The 12,585-nt window shown below is 41.7% G+C and overlaps 1 protein-coding gene across 4 annotated transcripts; it reads right to left on the bottom strand.

The window, feature by feature from the left end:
• Nucleotides 1-4,218: 4,218 nt before the first annotated feature.
• On the bottom strand, nucleotides 4,219-12,016 carry LOC147250831 (cytoplasmic polyadenylation element-binding protein 4-like). 4 transcript variants are annotated; one of them, XM_086223126.1, is made up of 12 exons: nucleotides 11,874-12,016; nucleotides 9,862-10,981; nucleotides 9,685-9,783; nucleotides 8,854-8,947; nucleotides 6,687-6,737; nucleotides 6,469-6,492; nucleotides 6,054-6,230; nucleotides 5,644-5,733; nucleotides 5,441-5,559; nucleotides 4,858-4,972; nucleotides 4,598-4,779; nucleotides 4,219-4,483 (listed from the first exon to the last, which is right to left on the bottom strand). In XM_086223126.1, exons 2-12 carry the CDS (start codon nucleotides 10,924-10,926, stop codon nucleotides 4,256-4,258), a joined length of 2,244 nt encoding a protein of 747 aa, XP_086079252.1. In that variant the 5' UTR covers nucleotides 10,927-10,981; nucleotides 11,874-12,016; the 3' UTR covers nucleotides 4,219-4,255. The 4 variants fall into 4 exon arrangements, with proteins under 4 accessions (XP_086079252.1, XP_086079253.1, XP_086079255.1 ...); XM_086223127.1 differs by having other exon boundaries at nucleotides 8,854-8,944; XM_086223129.1 differs by lacking the exon at nucleotides 6,469-6,492.
• Between the last annotated feature and the right edge of the window lie 569 nt (nucleotides 12,017-12,585).

The following is a 12,585-nucleotide window of genomic DNA, read 5'->3' as shown; positions in this document are numbered from 1 at the left end:
TGTCATGTGATCATGTCATGCCCTGATATCTGATCATGTCATGAGCCTCAAAGCCTTGATTTTTGTTTTTCTCCGGAAAATCCTTTGCCTAATCAACACATCTATATGTCAAGGAAAGAGGAACAATCTGTGGGAGAGAAAAAAAAGTAAAAATCAAACACCCCTCGGGTTTAGATTCATAGCCACATGAAAAGCGCAGGACATCGCAAAAGGGCAAATATGTCAGAAGAGAGTGAGCCCTGCCCCCTAGTGGTCAAATTTAATAATGCACGAATAAAAGCCTACCTCATGATTGCATTGACAGAAGTTTTCAGGTTCAAAAGAAGAAAAACGAGAGTATTTCTATTTGAATCTCTGCTGGTCAGATCCTCAGCTTCTGTTGTATAAAAAATATTTATACATATAACTTGGTGATGGCTGATTAACATGATGGTTGAATAAAAACTCATCACAAAAAGAGTGATATGAGTCAAGATGAGGCAATATATATGAATATAATTACATATTAAGCTTTAATACTCTGATGAAAAGCAGTGTGTCATATTTCAGATAAATGAAGAATTTTTACAGCGCAAACAAAGGGATTTTCCCTCTAAACTTCACATTTTTTAAAGAAATGGACAAATTATTTATGACCCCAGAAACAAACATTTTAGGGAAAAGTCCAAATACTGAAGAGAAATTTGTGTACCACCTTTTTATCTATCAGACAGTTCTGATGCCTAAAAAAAAAAGAAAAAAATAGTTCAAACCCTGCCTCAATGAAACTGCAATTTGTGATTTCCTAATTGGCGGCACGGTGGTGCAGCGGTTAGCACTGTTGCCTCACAGCAAGAAAGTTCCAGGTTTGAGTCCCGGCACGGGATCTTTCTATGTTGTGCCAGCATGTTCTCCCCGTGCATGCATGGGTTCTCTCCAGATACTAAATTGACCGTAGGTGTGGCTGTGAGTGTGAATGGTTGTCTGTCTCTATGTGTTGGTCCTGAGATGGACTGGTGACCTGTCCAGGGTGAACCCTGCCTCTCGCCTGTAGACACTGGGATAGGCTCCAGCCTCCTGCGACCCTTAACAGGAATAAGCGGAAGAACATGGATGGATGGAATGTTTAATTGTAACTGTGATGGAAGAAACTTAATTGCAAATCCCTGTAGGAAACATGTTAATGATTCCCTACTTACATAGCCACTCTTTTTTCAAATTTCTTTTTATGAGTGTATATTAAACATAAAATCTGTCCAAATTACTGCTGCTTGTTTAGCAATATAGTTTTTGAAGAAAAAAAGGAAGGAGTTTGTAATGCATAAGCCATGAGGTTTTTGTCACAGCTGCTGGCAAGACCTGAAAAGCTCCGACCTGATTTTTCAAAAGAAGTACGTCACACAACAATGCCATCAGGCCCTTAAAAAGGAAAATTAATAAATCTTGTGAATCAGAATCAGGCTGATGATTCTTCCTCACAGCTGTTTTATTCGTTCAACATCTCACATTACAAATACTTCAAATGTTATGCATACAGTTACAAACAGTTGGCAGCAAATGAATATGACGTTAGATCTTTGCTTGACTTCAGTACTACCAACCAGCTATAAAAACTGATGTCTGTATTGTAGCAGAAATTAATCAGGAAGAAAATATAAAAATTTGAACTTACATATAAATGTGAAATGACTTTAAAAAAAAAAATCAAAATGATATCAGGTAAAAAAAAAAAAAAAAAGTTAATAAATATAACCTTCCCAGCATACAATTAAAAACTATTGAAATTTCGCAATCAAGTAATACTAAGAGACATAATCAATATTCTTTTCATCTGAAAATGTGGAGCACAATACAGCAATTAGAAAAACTAGACACATTAATGAGTTTAACACATCACCCCAAAAATATAACAAAAATCTCATCAAAATGATAGTTATACATTTCAATTGAAAATATAGCAAATGCTAAATACAGTATCGACCTAGTATATACAATGTTTTCAATCACAGTAGCATGGTAGTAGCAAAATAAGTCAATAAGCACAAAACTAATGTTTAAAAATAAATTCAGGTATAAATTACTTTTTTTTTTTTTGCAGACATCAGCATGAACAATAGGAAACAAATAATGTGTAAATGACTGCATGGTTTATATGGATTAAATGACTTATACTGCGGAGACTTGTTTCTGGAAAGAATAAGTATTGCACATAATGGCTCAAAGTTTACTTGCAACATTAAATCACATTCAGGTTATGTCCCAAAGCATGCCACATCACAAAAGGGGGGAATCAAGTGATCAAGTCTCCTCACCTATGTCCTACTGAGTGTCCTCTACATTACAAAACGCATCCAAAGTGTTGTCACTGTGTAGATTGCATAAACATCATGTCTGTGTGAGGAAGGCAGACTCCATCATGTAAAGAGAGGCTACAAGAGAGGTGATCTCAAAGATAGAAGGAAAAGAAGGTTAAAAAGGAAAAAGGAGATCTAGTGCATTACAATAGGTCCTGCATTGACACTAGCCATGTTATTTCTGTATTACATTATGCATGCCGAGAAGAAGCAGAACTGACGGGCAGTTCTACAAAGAGGATCTAAATACTCAAACAGCTGATATCCACTCCGGTGATACAAGGGAAGATTTCACGTCCACCAAAGCCAAAACATTTACCTTATTGATAATCATATAGACTACACCTAGGAGTGAGATATCAGAATATATTTTCAAGACTATCAAAATCATTTTAGAAAGGTCTTGACATGCCTTAAGATCCTGTAAGTACGTTAAATCAGGACAGGAGAATCCATATATGAGTGGCTAATGCTAGCTGAACTTTTTTTTTTTTTTTTTCATCTACGGAATCACACCAATGCACCAGACAATTTTCAGATTTACCAGCACTTAAATATATAAAAGCTAATTGAAAATTATATTAATATCATTCATTTTCTTTTTTTAAATTAAGTTTACCATAAATGCAGATCTCTTAGTAACAAAGGTACAAAATTATTTTTCACCAAGTGAAAAAAATGAGGTATTGCAAAAGGAGTTCTCCCATCTGTGAAAAATGTGCCTAAAATGACTATTGAAAAAAATATTTAGAAAAGTAGTGCATAATAAATGTATATATGTTCATGACAAAATAATCAGCTATAAAACACTGTACAAAAATCAGCAGGCCATGTATAAAATAATATCTTTATCTCTGTGACAGCAAATTCTAGCTACTACCATATCCAACCACAACAATTGTGATAGAAGCTCCAATCACGGTAGAGCGTGCAGTGGTACACCATGAGGACAGCTCAGGGAGACTGGACTGTGCATTCCCATTAGTTTGTACTACATTAGCATGTTAGCTTCCAGTGCTAATATCCCTGACAATATAAAGTGAGCAAATACTACTGCCAATACCTGAGCCCTGAGGGCTGTGCCTTTATTAGCTTGAACCCACAAAGCGAGACTCCGAACAACTTCAGCCTTCCTCTGCCGTGTGACAAGAGGACACACCGTTATCCTGACAACCCCCAGATCAACATCTGTTTTTGATGATGTGTTTTAGGCCAATCTTTGGTTTGCCCTTTCTGGTTACAAAGTGTCCACTTTAAACCAAGACCTAAAACACACACACCAGCATTTGCCAGCGATCTAAATACATGTGCCGGACTGAGGGGAGATTTTGTTTTGTTTTGTGACGTGGCCCAGATTCTACAAACTAAGCTGCTTGGGGTAAAAAAAAAAAAACTAAAAAAAAAACCTCTGACCGTCGAAAAACGGCATTCCGTCTCTGTTAAATCCAAACATTTGCACTCAACCTTTGGTAAATGGTACAGTTGTTCTCTAATCCTGCAAGCAAAAAGTAAGAAAATGCACCCTTTAAATGCAACTTCCATAGTTAGTATACTGATTTAGGTATGGTGAACCTCACTTAAATTTCATGTTACTCTTGACAACAAATGTAAGCAGCTTTGCCAGCTAACACCAAAAGAAATTACAGTCAAGTCAGAAAACATCTAAATCCAAATATAATGCATCCATATGCTCATGCACACGTAAAGTCAAAAAATAAATGGGATTTCACTCTTCTTAGCATTTACTTCTTTTAGAGGGCCCAATTAAAAAAAAATAAATTAAGTTGTTGTTGTTTTTTTTTTTAACTTAAAATAAAAGTGCATTCATTTTTCATATCATAGCCCGTACCCCGTCCCCAACGACCCCTTTCTATCAATTCCCCACCCAAGTCGGTGTTCTCTCCCTCCCTTGCCCTTCCTCCTTAGTTCCAGCGGAAGGAGATGTGCCTTGGTCGGTCACCGCCCTCCTTCACCAGGGGCTTGTGGAACTCACGACCAGCTCGGGAGTGAATGGCTGCCCAGCAGTACTCACAGTAATACTGCAGACAGGTCACATTGGCGCAGAAGAAAGGAGCGAACTTCCCCCCACAGCGGGTGCCCTGGCATTCATCACACAGCTGGTCGTCCAGAACATATGGCTTCACTTCCACCTAAGAGGAGAGAGGGAATTTGTGCCAGGAAGTGGGTCACGATGCAGGAGGGTACAAACTAGAACGCATGACCAGCAGCAGCAGGAATATGTAATGAACATCAGAGTGACTCACCCGTTTATCAATCTCCCCGTGCTGCAGTTGAACAAATCGGGCACTAATGGCTGCAATGTAGCTTTGCTGATTAGAGAAGGCCACTCGCCCCGCCCCTTTAGGATATTTCAGCTCAGGGTCTGTGTCAATCCCGGCGTAACACACTCCCCCATACAGACGATCCATGATCATGGCCAGCTCCACTGAAATGACAAGTTTATGTGATCAAAAGGACTCCTGTTATTGGAATTCAAAACATTTTGATCTCACGACACACATACCTGCACGTAGGGGACGAGGGACACCTCCTACAAAGATGGTCTTCCTTGGGTCCAACGGTTGAGAGCCGTCCATCACAAAGTCGCTGTCGTTAAGGTTCCAAGGTCGAATCTGGACCTGAAAGACGAGATGTTGAGACTCTTTTACTCTTCTATTCCTTCCTTTGTGACAATGATGACAGCTCACTTCAGAGTGTGAAAATGAAAGCAGCTTTTGCTGCTTATGTAATGTGGATTAACCAATTTCATCCATTCAATTGGGTCAGAATTGTGGGATTAGGTTGCCTGTGGCGTTTTTCACAGGATGCCCCTGGAGTGACAGGGAAATAGCGTGAAACAGTGAGGTTGGCCTTTGCATAATGTGCAACATAAAATAATTTTTTTTTTAAAAATGAGGCGACACACCGGGAGCTTCAAGGCAGCTGCCAGACAAACACTGGAGCTCCATTCTTGCCTTTACGTTGACAGTTAACAAAGCAGCGATGTTTCACACTGCTGCTTGTCAGAATTCACCTTTTGTTTTGATAAAATAAAATTTACACTTTCCAAACTGCAGGTTTGCAGGCACACAGACGAACACACTCACAGGCTTGTCTTTGATGGTGGGGCTGGAGACACACAGGTAAAGCTTGCCATCCTCTTGGATACAGGCATCAATCAGAGCCTGAACAGAGCTCTCGTCTTGAAACAGCAAGAACGCGTATCCTGGGAGGGTAAGAAATACAAACCACAGAGTGACGCATCATCACCACAATGCTGGCACGAATATAATACTGCAGTTCGACCCACCTTTGGGGGGGAAATAGGACTTGCTCTCTGCCTTGTGAGGCCAGTCTACGAACAGGTGACCAAAACGACGGAAACTGGCAGTGATTTCATCTGAAACAAGGAACAGAGTCCTCGATGATGTCACATCTGATAAATTATCAAAAATGCCATAGTAATCCAAAAAAATGAAAAGAATCCTAATGAATATAGCCTAGACCCTACAATCATGTCGGTTAGAAACTAGATTTTGTAATACTCACACACACATTTGTATTTCCATTTTAACGTCATTATTTTTAATATCAACAGTGTCACTATTGCGTTAATTGTGTATTCTGGACAGTTGAGTGCTGACCGTTTTGTCTGGTGAAGCTGAAAAGTGGCAATAAACTTTAAATTAGCGCTCCAACTAGTTAACGCTATATCATTACCTTCGTCTATATCCGGGGGGAGCCCTCCGACAAACACTTTGCGAGAGTAACGCTCCACGCGCTCACCATTCAGGTGGGGGAAGCAGTGTGATGAGCCGAGGCCAGCGAGCCCCTGGTCACCTGACTCATCCTCTCCAAAAGAACGCTCATCCTCCATGGGGAACAGAGAGGAATGACCTAGCGGGGAAAATGATCTTGATTACATATGGTGGCTCAACGCGACTGTCAAATTCTGAAAACATATTTGGTATTTACATTACAATGAGCGAGGGTCTGAACTGCATGTAAATATACAGGGTAACGACAAGGACCCATGACAACACTCAATGCAAAACATTTAAAAACTTCAGTGGCAAAACATCATCATTGCTGCGTTCTAAATGAAACACATTTAAGACACATTTACAAACTTTACCTCGTCTTCTGCCAAAACTTCTCGCTGCATGTAAAACAACACAAAACACTCTTGAAATTGCTTTTTTTTTTAAACAAAGGGAACATTATGACAGAAATAAATATGGAAACAAAATACTGAACAGGGCTTGAAATTAAGGTTTGAGATCAACAAGTGTTAATTCCAAGCGCTGGCCAGTGCTTTGGCTCTGCACATTCGTATGCATGTAATTTACATACCATTCATAGGTAGAGGCCCGTCTCCACCCTGGTGAGAGAAGCTGTAGCGTCCTACAGGACAAAAACAGGAAAGGCCACAGACCAAAGCCTCATGACATGATTCTGAACTGGAGTAACAATAACATTAATGTGTTTTCTTGAAGTATAAATAGCAGCCCAACCTAATAATTAGTTTGAGATGCTGTGTACAATAATTGCAGATGGAAACTAGGCCATTCCGAGCAGGCATAGCTCCACCAAGGCCACCGCAGCCGAACAAAATGCCAATTTTTTTTTAAAACAAATCCGCCCCAAAAATCGAACTGATTCTTCCTTGGCTCATGCTAACCCCCCTCCAAGTAAGGTTGGTAGACATTGGCCACATGGTTTTTGTGTAATCCTGCTGACGGACAAACAAGCCCAAAAACATTACCTCCTTGGCAGAGGTATTTCAAATGTTTATTCTTACAAGTACACCCTTAATATATGCACACGCACTACTACTGGAGTGTGTTATATTTGACTATGCAAATTTGGAATCCCTAGAGGAAGCTGACTTGTAAATGATAGAAAACACTCAAGACAAAATGGCAGGAAGGCTTTATAAAACACCAAGATAGTCATAAGAATTCTCAAACTGGCATCGCAGAAAGGTCCCCCAATGGAACTTCATTCATACAGAGAGAGACAATCTTAAAAAAATAAAATAAAATAAAACGTTTGTTTAACTATTTAGTTGAGAGGCTTGAGAGTTTAAACGTGTTGTAACGTAAGACAGAAACGTGACCTGCGGCTGGCTGCTGAAGGAACCTGTATGACCACTAATTCTGCTACAAGAGCCTGATGCCAAAATAATACCATAAAAGCAGCAAACATCATTTTCCATGTAGCACATCTGACAGAAGCTGCCAGACTTGTCAAAGGTGATATACTGTCTAAATAAAAGCATGTGAAAATGAATAAACAAAAACTATCGACATTACTAAATACGTCCTCTTGTGACGTTAGCAAGTATCCAGGAACAATTTTTTTTTATTATTATTAAAACATTTGCCACGGTTTAATTCCCCTGTTGCGAGTCATCTTATTTTTTTTTTTGGCAAGTTGTTTATGTGTGTTAAACAGGCAGAAAACTAAGACTGTAGTATATTGGACTGGTTTCATCGGGTCAAATTCTGTGAAAGGGACACCTCAGAGGCAGAGATTCACTAGGCCCATTGTTCCATTTGCATTGGTGGGTGGGGGGGGGGGTAGCGGGGGGGGGGGGTCACAGAAGGTAGCTCCATTTGTTTTGTACATTAAGGAAAAGAAAATATCCCCAGGAAATGACAGCAAAATGAAGTGACACTCACACTAAGCTGAAATTAATAAATAATATAAATAAGCGTTGCTGCTACTGCGCTTTCCTGTCATTAATGTCTACAACTGAGCTTGTGCCTGTAATAGGGCTGAAAGATGTAGAAAAATACCTAATTCAGATCATACTGTGACATATACTGCAAAATGATATGTGATATTAGAGGGATAACAATTTCTGCGTCATCATTGTCATTTGAAAAGAAGAGATTCACATGTTTACGTTTAGATTTTAGTGGTGATGTGCACGAAACACAGGATGCTCTGCTGCACAACATTTAATTTGAAATGCCATTTTGATACAAGAGTGGTGTTTACCAATTATTCCTGCGATGTGAAAATAACACAGAAGGTCATACTGCCATTAATTTCTGTCATTTCCTAGCCTGTACTCTTCCTCGACTCCTCTTAAGAGAGAGCAGAGCTGATCAGGGAGAGTCCGATCGCAGAATTAGACATAAATTAAAGGTTTGTCTAAGTGTGACATGCATTTAGAATCTTCCCTGTATCCAAAAAAATTAAGGAAAAAGAAAACTCGAGGGGTCATATACCTGGAATGTGTCCACAGCAGCCTTTGAGTGTTATTATCAAAATACCAGTATCATTATGAAACACTGACTAAGAATATGACAAAACAGAAGACGTCTTCTGAAACAATATCAGCATCACGATACTGGTATTTATGACACGTCTGGGGTTTTTTTTTTGTCCACCCACTGCAGACACACAGCCATCACAGTCTGTCAAGAAACTGAACGTTTTGCTGTATTTACCCACTGCCAGCAGAGAGAAAAGCTGTCCACTCCTTACTATTGTTAGTGTGGGAACCAACCTTTCAAGGAATCCTGCTCAGCCCTCATAATGTCAATCAGAGAGTTCTCCAGAGAATGCATACTGAAACCATCAAAGGACCGTGTTCTCTCCTGCTGAAAGAGAGGAAGACAACAATTAGCCTCCTTGACGCTCGCATCACCATCTGAAGCAGCACTATCTGCAAGAGCCCTGACATAGTTTGATAGGATGCTAAGAGCAGATTCTTTAAAAAAAAAAAAAAAAAAAACTAAAAATGCAGTGAAAATCACAACAGAGATTTTCAGCAGTGAGCACAGCAGACAAAGATGGAGGCCAGAGTATGTTGCACAAAAATCATCAGCATTTCTCTGTGGATTAAAAGACTGTTTGCACACATTCTGATGACATCAAATGAGACAATATGCTAAAATGAGAGATCTGTCGATTAGATAAAATCAGCTTTTCAAAAACAATTCAAAAGAAGGGACGTTGTGATGAGCAATACACGGATGAGGAGGCTTCACTGTGTATCTAAACGGGTTGAGAGCATGCAAAGCAGAGCACAAGACTTCTCAAATCAGGGCAAGAGAATGACCATGTGATGAGAGCAGATGATCTAGATAAGACCTCAAACATAAGCACACACAATAAGTCCCAATTCATCCGTTTGGTCGGCTAAACCGTCACGTATCCTGCTTTGCTCAATGGCTTATTTGTTACATTTGATACAGATGAGCGTGTTAAATGAGATTAACGTTAATTGCCTGTGGAGGTCACAAAAGCCGCAGTTTATATTTATTGTTTCAAAGACCACAGTTGAAGACTGGTTGTTTATCAGTATAAGTCAGTGTGACTGGTGCAGTTTGCTCACCTGAAAAGGGTAGACGCTATCACTGCGGCTCATACTATCCTCCACCCAGCCCTTGTGATTAAAACTGGAGCTATTTCGGGGAAACTTCTGGGAAGAAACCTTCAGAAATATTGTATAACATTATGCCAGACAATGCAAAGATTTATTTGATGAATTTTAATACCATTATTCTGTTACCTGGTTGTTTGGGAAGGACTTCTTCAACGGGGAGATGGAGTTCAGGCCTGTCATTCCTCCACCTACCCCCCGCCGGTACTCTCGAACCCCATGAGTGCCTCCCCAGCCACCATAAGCTCCAGGGCTCCAGGAGGTGGATGTGGGTGTAGAGGGGCTCTGGTAACTTCCCCAGGGTGAAGGGGGTTTACTCTGAGCAGGAGCGAGGTGGGGCAGCTGTGGGAAGGCTCCGGTGCGATGAGCATGCGGAGGGAAGGTGGGTTGAGCTGGATGAGGGCTAGCTGGGGAGCGCCGGTGCTGCTGTGGGACCCCCTGACCATGAGGATGGTAGTGCTGGGGATGAGGTGTAGGAGGGTGGTGCTGGGAGACTGGTCCAATCTGTGGGGAAAAACTACCTCCTGCTCCAAAGCCGGGTCCTGCATGGTGTGAGAAGTTCTGGAACAGCATAGGAGGCCCGTTACCATTGGAGCCAGCAGGGCCAAAAAATCCTCCAACGTCATCCCCGACCACTGGAGACTGGGTGGATGGGACAGCAGTGGACCAGTTGTTGAAGCTCGTCAATGAGGAGGAGGAGGAGGTGGATGGTGCGCAGCTTGTACCCATTCCAAGGCTGTCCTGGTAGTCGAAGCCACTAATCACTGGGGACTCCATCCTCAGCTTCTCCTTCCCGCCACTGCTCTCCAAAGACCCTTTCTCCAGTAAACTGTCATCAGGTAGAGCTCCCTCAAGCTCTCCTATGGCTGCACTGGCTTCCTGCTGGCCTGGGGAGAGGGCCTGAGGCTGGGCCTGGACCTGAGACTTCTCTTGCATGTCCTGAAGGTCCAAGGCCTTGGACTTATCTGACTCCAGAATCTCATCTTGCATGTTACTGTGTTGGGCTACTGCAGGGAACAGCCAAGCACTGCCCCCATTGGTGGAGCAGGTGTTGTTTACGAAGGAAGGGGGGCTGGGGGGATTGGAGGGGTGGTGAGGGTGCTGGGGTTGAAGGTGAGGAGGGATCCTTACAGGGAAAGCAGATTTGTTACCACTGCTGTTCTTCACCAGAACTCCAAACCCGTAGTCCCCCATTTAGGACACCCAGGAAATCTTCAGTTGACTTTTGGCATTCACCGTCTTCTTTATCCTAAAATGAGTGTTAAAAATGGAGATGACATAAAGCAGAGCTGTTACACCTCAAGTTGATCTGGCTGGCCTATAAAAAAATAAATAAAACAAGCCTCGCCAGTGAAGGTTGCACCCTGCCTGGATTGTGATGTAATCAATGAGATTAAATACTTTATTCGCCCAGCGACTGGAGGCCTGGGTGAAATAAAACCAGCCGACTGAGAGGCAGGCAACCACGGGGAGGAACCAACCTAACCAGCGCTGGTAGCTAACAGCCTGGGTGAGAGAAGCTGATGTCACCAAAGGTCGTTACGCAGCTAGCAGCGAGCTAACAGCTGCTCCGCCACCTTCCATGTGCCCTATTAATCATGCAGACCCGGTAGTCAATTTTAAAGTGCGTTTATGCATTACACTGCATCAGTGAAGCACCGAGGTGGTCACCTACCGAGCTATCTTCCTTTCTGTGCAATGACCTCCTCATACGCAACCATTTAAATACAGGAGAATGTTGATGACGTCTACTGTCTGTTCTGTATCTAGGGTAGTTCCCTTCTCAGAGCTGCTAGGCTAGGATAATAGCCGACAACCGCAGGGACGCTGTAGCGTTAGCATATTTGCCAAGCAGCTGGGAACAATAAACACATTCATCGGTAACGACGTCCCTCGAAATTCCAGTAACGTACACGGAACCGTTATCAACGACAGCCCGGCGGAAATTTCCAGGACATGACAACTTGGAAATGGAGTATGGCTCTTTAAACGACCTCGTCTGTTTCGTGTCCTGTATGTTCAATGTCACACAGCCTACCAATCCCAGCCATCATTTCTACATCTCCAAATACCGCAGCTCCGTCCGCTCTACAAACGCATCGGTAAATGAGTGTATTTCATGACGTGTGAGACATAACTACCTTCAGTTCGGCGACATGACCTTATCGGTTTGATGTTGCCATAGTTTATCGTTTTTCCTTTTTCTGCATTTCCCAAGCAGCCGGTGTAAATGGTCTCCTCTCTCATCTAGATGACAGCTGGGCCAGTCGGGAGACACTTCCGTCTACAAGCCCCGCCTCATCATCAGCCAGGGGCCAATGCCTGTCAGGAGTTCCCCGAAAGCCCCGCCTAATCATACAGACATCCATTATTTGATTGGATTATTATGATGATACCACGCCCACTGTACTGCTTTTCAATGAATGGCACATGTACTCCTCCCAAATAAGGATGACTCGACATCGATGGGAGGAGTTATTGTAAGGAAACTTAACCAATGCAAAATATACACATTTTAAAATAAGGGTATACTGATAATCAGAGGAATAAAAGACTATTTAAAACTCATAGCTTAATATTGTCAATTAATCAAACTAAGATGAGGTCATTCGACTAAATAAATATTTTTTCTCCACCTCAGCCTTTCATCCAGCAGTCACCCAGGACACGATGACTATTTTCACCAAGATCTCGAATCAGGGCTTGATTCATTTCATTTTGGTCAAACCTATATTAAATCATACCTTAACTTTGATTCAGATGTTTTTTCCTGAAAGCTACTCTGTTTTTTTTCCATCCTGCTAGCTACCTGCTAGTCAGAATTTAGGTATTCAATGTGCATTTCCCTTTGCT

This window comes from Aulostomus chinensis, chromosome 13 (assembly GCF_037954235.1).
Source record: "Aulostomus chinensis isolate RoL2024-O1b breed Wild chromosome 13, RoL_Achi_v1.0, whole genome shotgun sequence".
Classification (NCBI taxonomy): domain Eukaryota; kingdom Metazoa; phylum Chordata; class Actinopteri; order Syngnathiformes; family Aulostomidae; genus Aulostomus; species Aulostomus chinensis.
Note: the sequence above shows the minus strand (reverse complement) of the source record. Positions and strands in the feature narration are given on the sequence as shown.